Below are 20,565 nucleotides of genomic sequence, written 5' to 3'. Positions count from 1 at the left end.
TAGATTTAAATTACAGTCTGAAACTTATTGTTTCCATTGTAATTCTTGGAGGAAAACAATCAAGACTAGAGTCTCTTTCTTTCAGTTAGATACGTTTTTTTCTGACTTTACTGGATGGTGTCGATCTCATCAACAAAACCAAAAACAGCAGTGGGTGGTGGGACCTTGTGTTTATGACAATGCGGTTCGGCGGGTTTTTGACAGGCTCGAGAGGTGCCTCACATTCTCAGCTCCAATTCCAGACGTATGGTAGTAGGTCAACGCTGCTGCCTCTAGATGGAGCCCCTGTGTAGCATTTTCAACGAGGAAGCGCTGAGAAGAAATTCATTTGTATCAAGTTAGACACCGCATACCAAGAAAACAACGGATGTTAAGTTATTTTACCTCCAAAATAAAATAAAATAAAGTATTTGAGTTTGCCACATGGAGAAAAGTGTTTGGTACATCATTTAGTGACCAAGTACCAGGTAAATAACATGATTAAAAATAAAATTAATTTTAAATATTTATATATACATAGTAGTGCACAAGCTCAAAGTACGCAATTGTACAAAACTTTTACGTCCACGTGATTATACATTTTATTTGAAGATGTATTTTTCCGTAGTTGACAACATGATATAACGATGATGAAGATGAATACATTTTGAATATTAGTGTCTTTTTATAACTGCTTTTCAATATAATATAAGTAAGGAATATGGAATGCATGCATTTTCTTGAATGTGTTTGACTTGGAAATAAAGATCTTGAACTTCTGTATAAAATGTTAACAATAGCAGATTCTAATAGTGTTACTTACGTAATCAGCATTAAACTCATCATGATACAGCTGTGGTAGAGAACTACAAAATATGTTCCACCATGATAAGTACATTTATAATTCTCAGGTCCATGTAAAAAAACAAAGTTGAGGTGCTCTAAAGGTAAAAACCTCTGACTCGATCGATAAAAAGTTGACTAGTTTTCATTTTGTCAGATGTTCCTGATACTTTTCTGTGGGCAACACACTCTTCCTTTAATGTTATATTTAGTTTTGCAGCATTTTAAATTACCAAAAAAAAGTAGCAAAATGAATTTTAAACAAACATAACTTGTGTATTTTACACGATAGAAGGCTTTACAAGGGGCTTGACAAAAACACAAAGGAAGAACAAAGTTCAGATTTCCCCTTAAAATATATCCCAAATTCAACTAAATGTGCCTAAGAGACAGACCATAGAAAATGCGTGTTATTTAGGGTTTTATTTTGAAATTTCACCACCGGATGAGTGATAGTCTATAATTGGTCTCTCTTGACTGCGGCCAACTAATGCTAGTGTCAGTGTCGAGACAAACACAACAGCAGGTCGCGACGTCCCAGTCAACTCCAGGAGTAACCGGGGTCTGCGAACAGAATCCGGCAAGAGCGGCGTTCACGAGTCATTACTAAATCGTCCCTAAGTTTGCTTTTGTTTTCTACTCCAAAACGCGACAAGTGGCACTTTGGGACACAGGGGAAAGGATTTGTGGAGAGTATTAAAGCGACTGAGGCTTTCAGTTTCCCAAGTCGATCTCCTCTGCTCACCTTAACATGGCTTCAACGACCTGCACCAGGTTTACCGATGAGTACCAGCTGTACGAGGAGCTGGGGAAGTAAGTTCTCTTCATTTTATAACACTTTTTATTCGACATTTTCATTGAAAGTCAAGCTTAATTGCCCTTTGCTTTTATTATTGGTGTTTAGATTGACCGAAACCTCAGAGACCTCCGCCTACCTGTGTCTACCTTGATATGTTGAGTTAGCGGGTGTGGGTAGGACGTCACTCCAACTCCCATTCAGAAATCTTGTACTTGTACCTTGGTTATCAACGAAGGGCGCGAACGTGAAAAATATTAGACTCCTTATTTAACCCCGAGGTCTTATATTTTATACTTCCTTTAATCTCATTTTTCTCTCAACTTTTTGAATCGTTTGTCCCTGCTCGCTAACGCCCATTAGCGTGTATTTTGGAGGAAGAATGATTTGATAATGCCTGGCGTACCAATTGAAAAAAGTTTAAAGTTTTAAAAGAAACACTGCTGAGTGCCTTGGAATGCATGCCGAATATAAAAGTGGCACATGCTAATTTGTCATTAATCTTAAATCATGCTCCAGCGAGCATATACCTCTGGCAACGTGTCAGGCAAGTAAAAATATCAGAAATGTGGATGAAATTTGGTGTTGGTGTTAGGTCAGCGGGGAACCGGTCACCCATCTCGTTCTCAATCAGCTGTGGTGACATAAAGCCCACCTTAAGCTAGACTATGATGAAAACCTTATGTATATAAGAAACTGAATGTGTGTCTTAGTAATTTGGACTGTGTTTGCACAAGTTTCCGCCCTTTTTGCAATATGCGAAGGGTTAATATTAACAGCGCATTCAAATTCACAGCAATTTTGCTTCTCCTACGATGTCAAGGACTGATTTTTGTGCACCTACACGTTACATATACCCAGGGCCGTTAGTTGGAGTTGACCAGGTCTGGGGCTAAGGCCAGCGCCGACATTTTATTGGGTCGTCCCTGCTGTTCTGCCTGCAACACTACTGCCTAAATTACATTTCATTTTTCTGACTACTGCTTTTTGCTGTGTCGGATGCCTGTTCTCTCGTGTTGCTGGCTGACCTGAGAAATGATAACAAATACTAACATTAATAATGACATTTAATATAGGCTACACTAGCTACCTTTCTGAAGACCTAGAGTCTGCTCTGGACTACAGTTCTACTACTTACTAGCGTGCTATTTAGTTTTCACTATATTTTGTGGTGGTCAATGACAAAATGAACAAACTCAAAATTTGTAATACTGCACTCATTACACTCTGAGACGGACGGTGGCCAGTTTGACAGGGAATACAGTACCGAAGTGGTTTTCTAGCCGGGTTTGCCTCCAGGGATCCAGAGGCTGAGTCAGCTAGTTAATAGTTGGCTGCATGGGGCTAACCGAGCTAACTAGCTAACAGCAGCTGACAGTTACACTTAGCAGCAGTTAGTGGTTCTATTAATAATAATAATAATAATAATAATAATAATAATAATAATAATAATAATGGATTACATTTATATAATGTTCGTGTTTTATCTTGATACCCAAAGTGCTTCACAGTGAAGGGGGGAAACTCACCTCAACCACCACCAATGTGGTTAGGTTAGCTAACGTTACTTTAGCAACAAGGTTAGCTAACTGTTCATCAGGAAACTCCATTAAATCACCTCTGTACTGTACTCTGTTGTCGAACTGGCCTTATAACATTACTGACGTCTTTATGACAAGTCCAAATGGCTCCACTTTACTTGAGGTCAAGGGAATTATTCATGACACCGTTATAACGGTCTCATGCCAGCCAATGTCAAAACCAAGCACATATGTCAGTATAATGTAATGTTAACACTCAAAGCTAAATAGTTTCTTGAAGTTTGATAATTAGGCCTACTGTGGCATGTTTATGACAGGTTATGTTGTCTTGGTTAATGTCAAGTTGTCATAACAAAGACATCTCAAACAATGTCAGCTTTGCATTAAAAGTGACATAATTGACCGAATGACTTAATGACAACAGTCGTAAACCTTCATAAAGACTCCTTCATGTTCATGACAGGTGTCATGTCATGGTTATGACGGTGTCATGTCAGTCTTATGCACACCCCTTCAAATATGGTGTTACCCTCTTTGCTAATGAGAAAGAGAGATGAATAGATTTGTTAGAGAGAGATGTGTGTTTTGCCAACATTTGTGTCTGAGCCTCGCTGCGCCCAAATCATTTTTTCTCATTCACACACCATAATTGTCACTCACAGAGGCAGCAGAAGGCTCTAATGCTGTAGAGCCCGTCTCTTGTAAAGGAGAGCGGCGCTGCAACACTAGCAGAAAACGGCAGAGTTCACGAAATAACTGATGATCAGCTTTATTATAGCGGATACCGATCCTCAGGATCGACTCGGGACATCTCAAAATGTATGAACATTCAAGCAAAATTGATTGACAAACCTCAGTGGTCTCATGGTATATATTGTCAAATCACCTAATCCTAAAACCGTAGCAGTTGAGGCTTAAGCTAGTTAGTTTAAATTAAGAGAAAAAGAAAACTTGCAGCAGAGAAGTCACAAAGTGCTTTACATGATTAAAACAAATACAGTTAGAATGCTGTACTTGATACAGGTTATCACAGCCCCAATTAAGTGCAACAAATACATAAAAATCAGTAATAAAATGTAGGAGGCAGACCAAAATAGAGCAAGGGGAGCAATGAGTGTGATGATCCATACATTAAAGCAACGATTACAAACGTCTTTGAGGAGTCTCAGAGAATGTATAAGATGTTTCTTGTAATCCAAGAATTCACAATTCAGTGTTATTCTTTCTGTTAAATCCTAATGAAAATTGTTGTCATTTATGGCTATACTTGTATATTTTGGAAAATCTTGCCATATAGTGACTGATCCCTCACTCTTCTGTAGGGGTGCTTTCTCTGTGGTGAGACGGTGCATGAAGATTTCCACAGGACAGGAATATGCTGCCAAAATAATCAATACCAAGAAGTTGTCTGCCAGGGGTGAGTACATGCCCTGTAATGTGCTTTAACCTCAGGAAAAGCATGCTGTTGCTGTGTTAGCGCTGTTGGGTAAAGACGTGAGGCTGTGGCAGCAGGTCACTCTGGGACAGTAACTTTGCCTAAAACTGTAACTTTTTTAGCCAAGTCACCCCTCAAACCAACTTCTTTTTGTTTTGACTGTGCTTGTTTTCTCACGCCTTCACCACTTTTCTCTTCGTCATGTGTGTAGTAGCGGGAGGTGGTCAGGTTTCAGATGGCAGCAGCCATGCAAACCACGTCTTACTCCTCCAGCTTTAAATTCATGCTTTCTATTGCTTGCCATTTTTGTAACTCATCAAAGTGGCACCAACATGAAGGAGGCCAACAGCTCCTTTTGTGACTCATTCTCTGATATCAACCACAGCCTCTGATTTCTGATGAGCTGTACGTGACTCACAGCGCTGTCTTTCACATTAAAACACAAGCCAGTGAAGGCAACACGCTGGCAGAACAGAGAAAAACTCTCTTCTCTTGTTCTCCCAGTGACCTTTTTTTGTGCTTGCTTCTGTAATGGAGCGTCTGTCCAGGAAGCGGAGGCATGGATTCTTTTATTTTCCTCTCCTCACCTTTTTATTCTCTCCATCATTATCTGTGCAGTGTGGGCCGCGGCTCCCGCAGCCTGGACGTTGCGCTGCTGATTGATCCCCGCGCAAGACCCTAATGGGCTGATGGGAGAGCGCGCAACACACAAACACACAAACAAAAGGAGATGGGCTTGAAAAGGCACACAGTGATGGTGTGCGATTGCACAGCGGCAGCAGATGTAGCGTCTCGTGGGGGAAGCAGGGGGTTTCCAGCATTAACAGCTGCATGAAGAACAGCAAAATGGAGGAGTACATGTGGTTTAAAAAAAGAGACCATACAAACAATGAAACAAAAACTGAAAAGAGAATATCCATTTAGCTTTTCTCGATGGCTCAGTGATACAACAATCTCTCTATTCATTCATAGCCAGCCCTCCCATATGGTGAAAAACGGGAAGCTTGAATGAGAAAGCTTGTGGTTCCCAGGTCTAATTATTGGTGCTGCAGCTCCAGAGGTGAGGGGAGAACATGAGCGATGAAAGAGAGGAGGGCAGATGTTCAGAGAAGGGGAGTCCATGATTGAGTCCATACTCAGATTGCTTTGGCCGAATGCCTTCGCTGAGCCCGAGCCTCCCTCACCTGAAGGAGGAAATCAGAGTGAAATGGAAAGATGAGAGGAGTGTGTGTGTGTGTGTGTGTGTGTGTGTGTGTGTGTCAACATTGTTGCTCTGGTATTTTGTACTTTTCATCTGTTTACTTTCCAGCAAACAGATGGGTCATAGACTGACTATACCTGCGGATTCATTTAATGCTAACAAAGTGCACATTGCAACCTCAAATCATGAAAACCACCATAATCTGGTTTACAGGGGTTTAACATGGCAGCAGGGGTGTTCAGAAGAGACGGAGGGAAGACAGCACTGAAGGCAGCCAGATACAGTGGTGCGCCGCTAGACCGGCTGATAGATATTGAAGCAGGCAGGCTGACCTGAAGGTCACGTTCAATGAGGGGAAACCCCAGAGTCACTTCCAGTGCTGCTGCTGCATGATGAGGAATCCTAAACAGGAAGCTCCATCCCACTGGAGAGGCTTTATGTGGCTGTAAACCTTGGCCTCACACCAAAGGCAGTGCTTTCTGGTGCAGCCCACTTCCAAGGAATACTGACGTGATCATACTACAGCTGAACTTTTTAGTACATCAGGAAGACTTTTTGACAGAATTTAACGTGGCAATCTGTGCTTTGTGACAGTACACACAGTCATAATAATAACATCCTCATCTGTTTGTGGGCATCTATGGTGCAAGTTCATCTGCTTTGACAGTGAGAATACATATTTGATGAACACCGTAGCATCTGAATTTATCTGTATTTTCACATTTGAACAGCACTTTGCTTTGAATATTTATATTGAACCTTTAGCATTGAATTGTTGTATGCTGTGAGAATATATTTGTGCCATCACTTGAAGTATACTGTCAGAATATTTTATAGGAAAAGCACAGTGCAAGGTCAGCCCTCCACCCAGGGGAATCAGGAAGTGGGCCGTTGATACGTAGATAGGACACAGCTCCTTAGGGTGCAGCCTCCACTTTGATTTAATCCTGAGTGTAAAACATGTCAGATTCAAGATGAAGACAGTTGAAACATGCAGTATTCAATAGTTGTTGTTGTTGTTGTTTATGTGCCATTTTGTTAATGTTTGCATGTTTGTCATTGCTTCTTCTTTAGTTTAAGTGGTCTTGTGTGCACACTGTGTTACTTTTGACCCGACCAGAACTCCCGTTTTGTTCTCTTACTTTTTGATGAAATATTTCCTGATCTAAATCATAACTTGAATTTAGATTGTATTTTATTTAAGCAAAGTTCTTGTGCCGCTGTGTATGTCTAAACAAATTTAAACACTAATGCACTGAGAGGTTTGACATGTTTTAAGTATCCAAGTATCCGAAATGACAAGGTCTTATCTACCCCAGAAAAAAGATCTACCTTTTTTTTTTTTTTTTTTTTTTAAATAAAATGATTTTGATCGTGGTGGAAATTTGAAGTTAAACTTTTTACATGTTTGTATTACTGATTATGTGTATTACTTATCCTAAACCACTCCCTTCAAAACATAAAAACCTAAATACTGGGACAGCACATAACATGTAACTAAAACATTATCCAGATGTACTGAACTGAAAGCCTGTCTTCTGACAGCACAGGCTTGTATGAAGGGAAAACTAGGGCAGTGGTTGAACACAGACCTAGTGATGCTTGGACTCGGTGGAGTGGAAATGATCACTTGACAAACCCACCAAGCTATGGTTCAGGAGCCAGCCTTTCTGTCGTTTTGCTTCTGGAAAATACCCGAGGCCCCAGCTGCTCACGGTGAACTCTCCATTCCCATGGAAACAAAAGAGATGGAGAGCTAAATATAGTCTGTGGGGTAATATAGGCGTTGAAGTATATTACAGTCTTTGTGCTGTTAATTGTGCAAGTGTGTGATGAATCACTCAACTCAGACACATTTAGCTAAACAATGAACAATATCATTTGCTGAATTTGAAATAGGTCATTTTTTTGTCTTGCTTTATTTAACAGCAATGAGCCCTGTAAGTTCTTCCTAAGTCACTTTCACACACACCCAAACACATAAATACACGCACAAACTGTAGCTTAACATGCTGGAGCCAAGGGCTTTTTATGTCAGCTGTAAGCCCGGCAACTGGGGTGATGACCCGACCCCTCAACCCTGTAGTTTATATAGAGACCGGGTCAGCGGTACCTAAATCCTTCCTGCCACACACTCCAGTAAACAAATGCACACACACACACACACACATGTGGAGAGTGTCTAAATAAAGTGCTCCATCAGAGCACACACTGCTGGTCGGTGTGTATACAGTGCCAGTGGTTGGCTTAGCAGCTAATGTCAGGGGCTCAACACACCATTTACACACTTCCCCGCTAAGACCAGACATGAAAGAGATGGATCAAGCGAGATATATTGTGTGTGAGACATAACACAAAGCAGCAGCGTGTGTACAATCTAAATGGTATTTGAGTGTGTCTTGTGATTGTATCCATAGCTCATCCCTCAGGTCCTGGCTGACCCATATGGCCTATGACTTGGATGACCTGTGAGCTGTGACAGCCCTGTTGTCACAAGCATAAGAAACCATTTAAACAGTAAGTGGACTGTGCTTGTATAGCGCCTTTCTAGTCTTTCCAACTACTCAAAGCGCTTCACACGACATATAACATTTACACATCAGTTCAAAGAAGTAACTAACCATTCACACACACCAAAGGCGCAGACCTCTGGAGCAATTTGGGGTTCAGTGTCTAGCCCAAGGACATTAAAGATGTGGGCTGGGGGAAGCCGGGATCGAACCACCGACCATCCGATTACTGGACGACCCACTCTGCAACTAAGCCACAGCCGCCCGCTAGTCTGTGTTTCATGCCTAAAGTGTGTCCTCTGACCCTAACTGCTTCTGTCAAAGACTGTAAGATGATTGCACTTAATATTTTACACCATTTTAGCATCATTCATTCATTAAGAAATCCCACCATGCCATTTTCTGCTGACAATGTAGATCATCCAGTTGGAATACACCAGATGTTGTGGGGGTTTGTCTGTCTGTCAGCTTTACCCTTTTATTGACCTGAACATTAATGTTAAAGTCATGCATTTGGATAAAAAGTAATAGCAATTACAGTTTTATGTTAGCACTTGTTTCCATACAAACTGTGTGGTGGGCGGTGGGAGACTGCCAAGAGTTAGCTGAGCAGACTACTCTCAAATCTGTCTGGTAAATACATGACTTTACTTTAGTTAGTTGGCATTACCTTAGCACAGAGACTGGAAACTTTCTGGAGCCTTTTTGTCACCGTGAGGTTGCCAGGCAACCAGCGGAGACTCAAGGAAGTCACTGCTGTCTCAAGAAAGTCCAGCACATAAGCACCTGTAAAACCAGAACATGTCATTTTAACATTTCAGTTTTTGTACAGATTAAACAAACAAGATATAACGAGTTAATTAGTGAGCTTAAGAGGTGTTGCTAGGCAGATTTAGTTACATTTGGACAGTCAGGCTAGCTGTTTCCCCCTGTTTCTAGTCTTTATGCTAAGCTAATCGGCTGCTGGCTGTAGCTTCATATTTACTGGACAGATATGAGAGTGGTGTCTATCTTGTCATCTAACCCTCAGCTAGAAGGCGATTGAACGTATTTCCCAAGATGTCAGACTATTTCTTTAATCTGGAAAGTGCATGAACTGTTCAGCAGTTGTTTGATAAATTGCTGATTAAATACATTCGGACAGGATTTGAATTGCTATTTTTATTCTCAAATCTTCTCATTTTGGCGCTGGTGATTTTCCTTTGGTGCTGGCTAAAACCTCTTTGGAGCGTGCCAAAAATGTCACTATGCAGGAAAAACCTTGGCTCCCAGGTAGATGGTGGAGCCCAGCTCCATGCTAATAGTTGGATCCATGGCTATGAGAAAATGAGAACTTGCTTTGAATGCTAAGTAAGATTAAGTGATACATGGCTAAATCTTTTAGCTTTCTAACTAGAGTTTCAACTAGTGATTATTCTCAGTATTGATTATTCTGTTCTGATTATTTTCTCGATTAATTGATTAATCATGGGCCTAAAAAATATCAGAAAATAGTGAAAACCACATTTTCCCACAGCCGAAGCGGATTGCTTGTGTTGTCTGACCAACAATCCAAAACCCAAAGATGGAGCCAGTAAACATTTGGCATTTTTGCTTAGAAATGGATGATTAGTTGATTTATTAAAATGCTAATTGTCTGTCAATCAAATAATCAATTAATCAACTTATTGTTTCAGCTTTATAAAAAAACTATTTGATGTTCTGTACAAGCACATAGGAACTGAAGAATGTATATCTGGGAAGTACCTAAAATTACAGTTAATATTTCATTAAGTGTTGTCTAAAAGCTAAAATACTACAGGGACAACTCGATGTAAAACCGGTTCTCTGGGTTTGTCTGCTGCCATTTGTTCTGAAGCTTTAGTAGCTTTCTTCAATTTGGAAAACATTTGATATAATCCATCAAGCAGAACTCATTCTATAACAATTTCACCCTTAAGAAATAGTTCACCTTTTCTTGATATGCCATTAAAATAAGAACTAGTTTTCCTTCCTTGGGTGAAATAGTGTGAAGATGGGGTGTTCCTCTAAACAATCACAAGTCAAAAGCCCAGGTTGACCTACTGGTTGCATTTTGCTACAAATAGGATTTTATACATTGATGGGTAATGCCAGCATGTCTGGTGTACTCTTGTTGTTTCTTCTGTTGTGCTCTTCTTTTCCTGCAGAACCCTGTTTCTGAAGGTTCTCCCTGCCCACAGTGTATTTGTAGTCTAAGTGTGTCAGAAGGCCTCTTTGTCTTTGACAAATTTGGAAAGCATTCCTCTACAACAATGAGTACAAAAATTTGAAACCCAACCCTACTATGTTCTGTTGTCGATGACATAACTGTGTTTAGCTAAGTGGTTTGCTGGGAACATTCATGTTTGGGGTGCGATTCCACACATACTGGAAATTCAGACTCTCTAAAAACCTCTTGTTTTCTCTGTCTGCACTGAGAGTGTTTCACCAGGGGGAAACAGATGGAGTTTTGTTTTATCTCCTTGCATTTCTTTTTTTCACATGAGCATAAAACCTGTGTGTGTGTGTGTGTGTAACCCCCTGTGATTGATTCAGCTGAGACAAAAGGCTCCGGAGCTCTTTTACTGTCTGCTTTGAACTGGATTTTGAGTCCATATTCAATCCATCCAAAGAGGAAAACACAGTGAGAAAGATTTGGAGTTGAAATGCAACAGTGAAGCTTGACAGAGGTGTGTATGTGTTTGTATATTTGTAATAATTCACCCTAGACTGCCTCTTCTTGTAACTGATGCACAGCTGCTTGCGGCAGGCTAAAAATATCTCATTAGAATGACGCGAGGGAGCATGAAAAACAGAAATCAGGCTGCCATGTTATAGAGCAACTGTCAGCGGGAGTGGAGGACTCCCCAGTTCTTGGCAAAAGGTATTTTCATCTCTGCCTGTCTAATTTCCCCATCAATCAACTGGCAAGAGGAGGATTTACCACTCCAGCCTCTCTGTTTTTAAATAGTAATTAATGTTATTTCCACTTCAGCTCTAGCTAATTGTGTTCAAGCGGAAGAGGAGACGAATAAGTGAAAGGATGATGGGGGGGTGAAGGAAGAGAGGACAACAAGTCAGGGAAAATCAACAGCATGAAATATGTATGATAAGATAAACAAACACATGCTGTAGAATGGCATCTGTCAGATGGCAAGCTGCATAAAAAAACTGACTCAAGGAAACCAAATCTTAATCTTTAACTATTCAGCAATACAGTACCCCAGTTTGTGGGATGTGTTATTCACTATATTGCTTAAAATGTGCTGGGGGATAGTTCTCCAAAGTTCTTTTTTAATGCTCAGTTAGCAGGAAGCAGATGGCAGGTATTCACTGTTTGATGATGAAATACATTGGCGGCTGCTAAGCTGATTTGTCTGCTATCAGCCACTCAATCAAAGCCCCCAGGAGGCACATAATCAATACTGATAAGCTGTATTGTCTCTTCTTTTGTGGAATAATAACTGGATGGATTTCTGCGGATTAGTGCCTCAGTCTCTCTTAAGTCAAGCCTTTGTTTGATGACTCAACCTGGAAGAGAAAAGGAAGAAAAAGGGCCACTTTTCTTTTTTTTCAGCAGATGTTTGATGGCTGATACTGATATTTTAGAATTGAAAAATGGTTTGCATGTGTAGTATAGTGTAGTATACTATTAATGCTCAAATATGCCATATAGTGCTGAAATGATTTGTTGATTGACAGAAAACAACCTACAACCCTAATAATTAGATTTATTCAATTAATCCAAAAAAACAAAAACAAATATTCTCTGGTTCCAGCTTTTCAAATGTGGGGATTTACTGCTTGTCTCTGTTGTATAACTTTGTAAGTTGAATATGTTTAGGTTTTGTACTGTTGGTTGTGCAAAACAAGCTATTTGAAAAAGTCAAATTCGGAAATTGTGATGGGCATTTTTCAGCCATTTTATAGACTAAACTTTTAATTGATAAACTTTGGGTGTCTCTGAAGTCACTGAAACAGCATTTATATGTTTATGAGACACCAAAATTCAAAATGTGAACTTTGTTCTTAAGGCAGGAGGGGGAAGGATTTTAGTGGCCAGGTGTCTGATATGATGGATGGGTTGTTGTAATAAGGAGTTTCATATCAGAGATGTAGAACAAATACTGGCCAGTATGTTTTGGTCTCACAATCCATCAGACTGATTTTTTCCCCCCTTATTAAAATGTACCTGTTACCGTGCACAGTAGGAGTGGAACCGTACGTGTATTCGTCCCATTCAGTACAGGACGTTCGGTTCGGTATGCGACTTCCTCTGTTCGGTACGCTCTGTGACCCAAACTATTACTGTCAGAATCGTCTATTTATGTCGACTACTCGCACACAGGAAACTGAAATTCTGGAGCACGAGTTTTACCCAGACAGTTTTGGCAACTCACCAGCTGCTGTCAGCTGTAGCATGCTAGTCGGCTTAGCCCCGTTAGCCACGTTAGCCACGTTAGCTCATGTAGTGTCGCTGCCTCCAAACAGCAAACACAAAAGAGAGACCAGAGCTCCTGGTCAGATCCTCCTTCTGTATGGGAGCATTACAGTTTCCTGGTTAGGTACAGTGGAAATGGGCCACGATTAGTGTCAAACTGTAGGCCGACATTGTTCAACTGAAGTCGGGTAAAGTTGAGGCCATATATTGAAATACACCTAGGCTAAGGACATTCAAAATTTTTCAGAACTCCACACATTTCATGTTACCATACATTTCATGTTTTAAGTTAATAGGGTACTACTTTATTTCCAAAAGAGATCATTTCAAAATAATAGCCAAGAAAGAAATTTATTTCAGCTTGTATTTTCTAGAACAGATTTTCAGTGGGTCAAAAGTTTAAATACACCAAGTTGACTGTCTATTTAAACTGTATGGAAGATTCCAGAAATTGATGGAATTACTTTTGGAAGCTTCTGATAGGCCAGTTGTCATAATTAGAAGCTAATTGGGAATGCACTTGTGTTTTAATGGGGAGTGCACCTATATTTAAGGGGCTACCCTTAGAATCCAGTGATGTTGCTAGGTACGTGTCTGTGACGCATTAAAATCTGAAAGGACGCAGTAAATTTTTTTCCTGGCAGTGCTACATTGTGAACAACAAATACGTGTTGAAATCATACAAATAAACTAAAGAAACCTTGTTGTCAAAAAACCTGGTGTAGTTTATTATCAGGCTGCAGCCTCTAACCTGCTCTCTGTGTCGGGGCTGCGCACACACACACACACACACACACACACACACACACGGAGCGCAGTCAGAACAGCAGAGAGGCAGGTGAGATACTCGGGGTGACAACAACTATGCTCATTACTGTAAGTGCAAAAAATCCAATACTTCAATACACCTGTTCAACCAGCATGAACATGTAGAAAGCGATATTTTATTTTAATCCGCGCTCTCCGCAGTCTGATCCACGCTATGTTTACACAAGCACAGCGCGCTAGCTCGGCTAATAGCGAATTGTTACAAGCTAAAACAAAAGCTCAGGGCTCCAGACTAACTGTTGTGCACGGAAGAAGCCCCTACTCCAAGACCAGCATAAAAAAAGCGAGAATGAAGTTTGCAAATGATCACCAGGATGAAGACATAGCCTTTTGGAGGAGGGTTCTCTGGACAGATGAGACAACATTGAACTGTTTGGCCACAATGATGTGTGGAGGAAAAAGGGTGAGGCTTTCCATCCAAATAACGGCATCCCAACTGTGAAGCACAGTGGTGGCAGCATTATGTTGTGGGGTTGTTTTGCTGGAAATGGGATTGGTGCACCCCAGAAAATAGATGGCATCATGAGGAAGGACGATTATCTGCATACCGAAGCAACATCTCAAGACATCAGCTACAAATTTGAAGCTTGGCCGTAATTGACAAACAAGATAAACACAGACCATGTTCAAGCAGCCTCTCACTGCAGATTCGGACCGTGCCAAAGAAATAACCAATGCTAGGTGTTTATCACTACGGATATGAGACCATACTCGGTCATAGAGAATACAGGATTTAAGCATATGGTCAAAGTGCTTGAGCCCCACTACAGTGTGCCTTCACGTGTGCATGTCCTATAGCTGTCATTCCTATTATTACTAATTTATTAATATTACTATAATAATATTATTACTACAATTACTATTCTATTTAAAAAAATAAATAAATTGTGCCTCCCTCTCCCCTTGTGCATGTTAGTCATTCTGTTGTGCTGCTCTGTATAATTCAATTCAGTTAAATTTTATTTATATAGCACCAATTCATAACAGAAGTTATCTCATTGCACTTTTCCTATAGAGCAGGTCTAGACCGTACTCTATATAATATTTTTATATATATATATAAACCAGCACAAGTTCAGGAATTATCAACAGGTCAACGATAGAGCATTACTGATATTTGCGTTATTTATTTTTCCTTATTGACAATATGCCAGTATAATAGAATGCGTTGACTGTTACAGTAAGAATCATGGCCAATGAGCCACTGTTGAATGTTTACATTTTTCAAAATAAATGACAAAAATGTTATTTTCAAAATTTTTGGTTTTCCCTGCTGTACAGAATCGTGACCCTAAAACCACCATCATTTCATAGTTAGCCTGCCTGCCATGTAACAACAATCCTATATAATTGGCAAAGGAGGAGTGAGACTTTGAGAGAATCCCATTACCCAAAAAATACATGACTGAAATAAAGCAAAACCCTATAATTTTGCTGTCCCGTCAGTAGGAAGATGGGGAGTTGAGTGAATGCTGAAAGTTGTTTTCCACATTTGCAACCAAGCTTGCTTTTGAAGGTCAGTTACAGCAGATTGACCTTTCAAAGTCTTATCTCAGACAGAGAATTTATCAATGCATATAGTGTATTTTTTCTATGCCAAAGTATTGTCATTTACAAATTCTATTATGTCCATCCATTTTCCACTGCATGTCTTGGGTTTAGGTTGTGGTGGCAGCAGGTAAAGCAAGGTAGTCCAGATATGCTTCCTTTCCTCACCGGGTCCTCCAGGTCTTCCTTGAGGATCCCAAGGAGTTCCCTCACCATATGGGATGTGTAATCCCACTAGTATGTTCTGAGTCTTTCCAGGACACATCCTGGTTGGACATGCCTGGAATACATCCACAGGGACATGTCCAGGAGGCATTCTAACCAGATGCCCAAACCACGTCAGCTGGATCTTTTTGATATGAAGGAGGAAGTCGTTCTATTCCAAGTTTCTTCTGGATGTCTGAGTCACTAACTGCTGCAGTGTGGGGAGTGCTATGGTGGCCTCAGGATTGGATCTCTGCTTTTTGCAAATGATGTGGTTCTGCTGGCTCAATCAGGGACACTTTTCAGCGGGATGAGAGTCAGCACAAGTCTTTGGCCATGGTACTGCGCCAGGAAATACTGCTCTCTTCTGGTTGGGAAGAGAGAGAAGTGAAGGGGTTCAAGTATCATAGATCTTGTTCATGGGAGAGTAATTGTATTATGTTTATATGTTATATATTATGTTTGTTGTTCTACTGCTTAGTCTGTTTGCCTTTTTGTATCATTTGTCATAGTTAGAGTAGGTAAGCCTGAGGCCCCTCCCAACTTTCATTGGTGTCATCCACTCAGGTGCCGCCTCTTCCCATCTCTTTGAATCATAGGGATAAACTGGAGTATTTCCCCTGGGCTTTATTCTAAATCCTCATTTAGCCAAGTAGGGCAGCCACTTGAGGGACAGGCTGCCTGCTTTAATTAGGGCTCCATTGTCTGTCAGACAGAGACTGGGTGCTCCAGCCTAGAGTCTTCATCGTCCAGCGGTGCTCTCCTCCACCTTAATAAACCACTCTTAGGTCAGTCCCTCTCTGTCCCTCTGAAGCTTTGTGGCTCTTTGGAAATGCAACCCTTTCCCTCATTCTCTGTCCCCTTCTTATCTTTGTCCTCTGCACTTCTTGTGAATGGGAACAGGGAGGTCATTGTCCATCATGACATTGACCTCTGAACTTCAGGATCTTTATGTGAGTGTGAATGTGTCAATTACTTGTGGGAGATGTGGTCCCAGAACTCTTCACATGCACCCCCAAAACACCCTCCCTGATTTATATAGGCAGATGTATTCATGTAATGCTGCTCCAGTCCACAAATGTGTAGATGATGGGAGTTTCCTCCTGCTGCAGGATTTGCCCTTGAAATAAAAAAACAGGTAGTTTTTTTCAGTTGTGCAGAGGTGAAAAGAAATGAACAGAGGAACTTATACGTGCACTGAATACAAAGTTCAAAATTTTGTAGATTCAAACTGGGAAAAGCCACAAAAACACGCCTTTTGTATATTTAGATTCAGTCTATGTCAGTAGCATGAGGCAATATTCACATTGGCATTAACACTGCATGAAAAAACGCAGCCGCCTCCTTTTTTCAGTGGCACCACCAAGTTGATGCAGCGGGGGTACCAACGTGGGGTCTTTAGTCAACTTTTGGAAATGCTGAACTTTGCATCGTAATATAGAACTTATTGTCCCATTCGGTTGTCATTAGGTGTGTTCCATCCACCTGTTTTTATGTGCATTTTCAATTTGCGCATAGAAAAAACCTTGGAAACAGACGTATTGAATAAATCATGATGTACATGAAGCATGTGACTTAAACATCCGCTGAAGCCTCCGCTCCACTGGAGAGTAGCGAGTAAAATAGCTAAAACATCAGATCTGTGTGGAGTCATGAGAGGACTATAACCTTCCTCACATTAATACATGAAATAAACATAAATGCCATATTTCATCTTGTTGCACCCTCTTCTTCTGCAATGGTTTAATGGTACCGACTGCAGGATTAGCACCACCAGCTGTTTATCTCAACGAACAAGAGGAATGCATAAATCTTTCAAAACAAGTCACAAAAAAGGCTCTCAGATTTATAGTTTCATTTAAAAAAAAAGGTGAAATAATTTCCTTAAACAGCTGGGTACTGTAGTTTTTAGCAAACATTACTTAAACAAGAGGAAATAGTATATTTGTTTTGGGTTATTTTCAGTCACGGATTTGGTGGAGGAGTGACTATTTCAGGTAGCAGGACGGTGTGTGTGGGGTTGACTCAAAAGAAACTCCAGTGTTCATGGCAATGAACATACAGTATCAGCCAGTTCAACTGTGTGGCTAATTGATGTGTTTTTAACGGTTATGGAGCGCCAAATCGCCGCAACATCCCTGATTCGATTTCAGCCGGGGACCTTTGTTGCATGTCATAACCCGCTCTGTACTTGCTTCCTGTCTGCCTCTCGACTGTCTAACGAAGGCCCAAAACTGGAACAGAGGGAAAAGCTATAGCAGGCTTTGGATATGCAGACGTTGCTTGATTGTAGGATCAATTCAGGTTTTTTTCTTTTCATGGGATTGGTTGATAATAGCAATATAGTATATAGAACATCACCTTATCCTTTACAACTCATAGATGTATTACTTAAACTGGCCTTCCTGGATCGTATTGTATTGTCTCACTGGGAACAACAGGCCCCTGCCAATGCAGCCCTTTGGGTATTTTTTTAATGCAACGCCCTTTTTGGTCTGAATGCTTGCTTAACATCATGACATACTGTAACATAATAACATGAGAACATAAAATAAGGACACAATGAAAGCTACTTATTAAATGTGTTAAATGCACTGTGCCAAATTAACAACACAATTTCTTTAGACCATTAAAACACACTGTGTTAATAATGTTAAACATCTTGAGACAGCAGAGTTAATAATGTCCACAGAGCTTTTTTTTATGATAACCCAATGTTGTTAAAATGGCGTCATGGGGTTTCTCCTGTAGTAATTAATGGTTACTACAACACTAATGCAGTTTGCTGAAATTGCCTCATGTCTCAGAGGGACACTATCTGGACTGTGTAAGTAATACGGCTTCCCTAATGCTTGGACAGCCCTCACACATTGTGCACCAACAGCAGAGGGGAGAAGCTGCCAGAACCATGCAAAAGGCGTTGATCTCTTCGAGGACACTCTTGGCAGAAATCTTGTTTTGTCTCTCTCCTCCTTCCTCTTCCCACCCTTCAATATGTTTTCTCTCTTTCATGCTCAGTGGATGAAATCAAGGATTGCATGATTCACTGGAGCTGATCTGAGTCATGTTTTTAAGGGCAGCCACTGCAAGAGCTTTTTTTTTTCTTGCCCCGGAAAGAGGCTTAGGTGGTGCATCAGTGCAGACAGTGTGGACTTGTCATCCGAGAGAAAGTGGAACCTAAACCCCCTCTACTCTTTCATACTGTAAGCTTCCTCAGCTGTTTATATCCACTTTTATTTATGTCAGCCTAGAGGAGAAGATCAGTATGTTTGTTTGTCATCTCTTTGTTTCCAACACAGATGTTTATAAGCGACTATGATCTTTTTCAGTTTTTCTATCAAAGGTGACTAAATTATAGATCTGATCACAGCTTTTTGAATAAATGTTTGATGACAGAAGCCTTAGATTTACGCTGCAAAAAGAATGAATACACTAGCGATTATGATTTTTATTTTATATTGATTTAAACAGGATCATACAAACAACAATCTCCCATCACAGTGATTAGTTGATTGACAACAATAAAAAAACTGTTTAATCATTTATGTATGTATGTAAAAACACTCGATCCTACTATTCCCATAATGCCACTTGATGACATCTTTTCATCAGAACCTGCTTGCTTTGTAAACTCCCTATCTTTCCAACTCCATGTAATACAGGCTTTCTGTTAAAAATGTGTAGTCCTCAAGCCCAAGCTGAGATGACCCTAAGTGACGATAAAATAAGTTAGATGTTTAAAAAGACAGATCGCATGTCGTCAAACTTTGAAGTGTTAAACTATATTTCAAAAGAACAGAACTTAATGGTTTGTTTCCAGACTCTTTTGGTTAAAGCAGTTAAAGTTAAAGCAGCAGGTTGCCTCGTTCCTTTTTCTTCAGTTTTTCACTTGAGCCAGATACTCCCACATGTTGACTGTTACCACAGTACGAGATGTTGCCATGACAGACAGCTCTCGTTCTTCATTAAAACTTTGAGAATAGCACCAGAGCTTGAATCTAACCTGGGCAGATGCTGCTTCCATTTCCCCTCGAGTATCATCATCCTCAAATTTTATTTTATATGTCTTGAAACATGGTCTCCTTTTTGAAAGGAGTGAATTTAAAATAGAGATAGAAGCACAATGATGGAGAGGGGAAAGAGGAATTAAGAAATAAAAATAATTGAAACGGACAGAGGTTAATGGTGTTTTTATGTGCAAGGTTTTCTTGAGAGCAGTAAACCAAAGGGGTGACAGGATAAAAGAACACAAAGAGGGTGAGGAAACATGGAGTGAGTGAAAGAGTGTGAAATTGCAGAGCATTTCAGCCCTGTAGAGAGGAAGCAGTGATTTCAGCCAAGAAAAAATGATCAATATGTGGGCAAGAGGTAATGGAAGTAAAGTTCAACAGATTGTGCTGTATAGGAGGGAATCTGTACAGTATAAATGAGTGTATGTTTGGTCCAGCAAAGTTTTATATAACCATGTTTTAACCATTTTAACCACACGAGGGGCGTGGCTCTAGGGATGCTGATGTCAGTCAGCCACCACTTTGTTCCAAACTAAATATATTATCATATTGATGGATTGCTGTGAAATTTGGTACAGACATTCATGTCCCCTTATGACGCATGTTAACATTGTTATTTCGAGCATGTTAGCATGCTGACATTAACATTTAGCTCAATGCACCGCAGTGCCCAAGTACAGCCTCACAAAGCATATATAGCTGTAGACTTAAAGTTCCCCTCGAGACACGTTTTAAAGTATGTAAACATACTCTGCTATGATTAATATTTTGTTTAACATGGTTATCCCACTTAAAAAGTTTTTAAAAAACTCTAAAAATGGGCTGGAAGCACATCTACTCTTTCTCCCTCAGTGAGGAATTCTGGATCTCTGAATGCCCCGCCCACCACCGCTGCGTGTTAGGTTGACCGGTGCCGGTGAGAGCATGGATGTGGGTGAGAGACATACATCCATGGTGAGAGAGCGGTGCGCCTCAAGATGGCTAGAGTTAGAGGAAACATCGGAGAGATTCAGCCGTACATGTTTGAGCCTCAGTCAGAAACAGATGAGGAGTCTGTTGTGCACCAAAATCATCAACTAGCAGACGTATCAGAATGGTAAGTGTAGTTAGCATCTTTTATTTGTTTATGTTTATATGCTTGCTAGCTTACAACTGGCAGTGGCTGACAGCGTTAGTGGTTGTGACACATACAATAATATCTGCTACGAAGTTACAGTGGTGCACGGTGG

The 20,565-nt window shown here is 40.4% G+C and overlaps 1 protein-coding gene across 17 annotated transcripts in view; it reads left to right on the top strand.

Annotated features, from left to right (window-relative positions):
• The first annotated feature begins 1,303 nt into the window (after positions 1 to 1,303).
• Positions 1,304 to 20,565, top strand: part of camk2d1 (calcium/calmodulin-dependent protein kinase (CaM kinase) II delta 1) — a 110,942-nt gene continuing 91,680 nt past the window's right edge. For all 17 annotated transcript variants that reach the window (XM_044183262.1, XM_044183260.1, XM_044183256.1 and 14 more), the window contains exons 1-2: positions 1,304 to 1,635; positions 4,482 to 4,576. In XM_044183262.1, the coding sequence (XP_044039197.1) occupies positions 1,574 to 1,635; positions 4,482 to 4,576 (157 nt within the window). In that variant the 5' untranslated portion in view covers positions 1,304 to 1,573. The remainder of the gene's footprint in view (positions 1,636 to 4,481; positions 4,577 to 20,565) is intronic.

This window comes from Siniperca chuatsi, linkage group LG22 (genome assembly GCF_020085105.1).
Source record: "Siniperca chuatsi isolate FFG_IHB_CAS linkage group LG22, ASM2008510v1, whole genome shotgun sequence".
Taxonomy (NCBI): domain Eukaryota; kingdom Metazoa; phylum Chordata; class Actinopteri; order Centrarchiformes; family Sinipercidae; genus Siniperca; species Siniperca chuatsi.
This window is presented reverse-complemented; position numbering and strand designations above follow the sequence as displayed.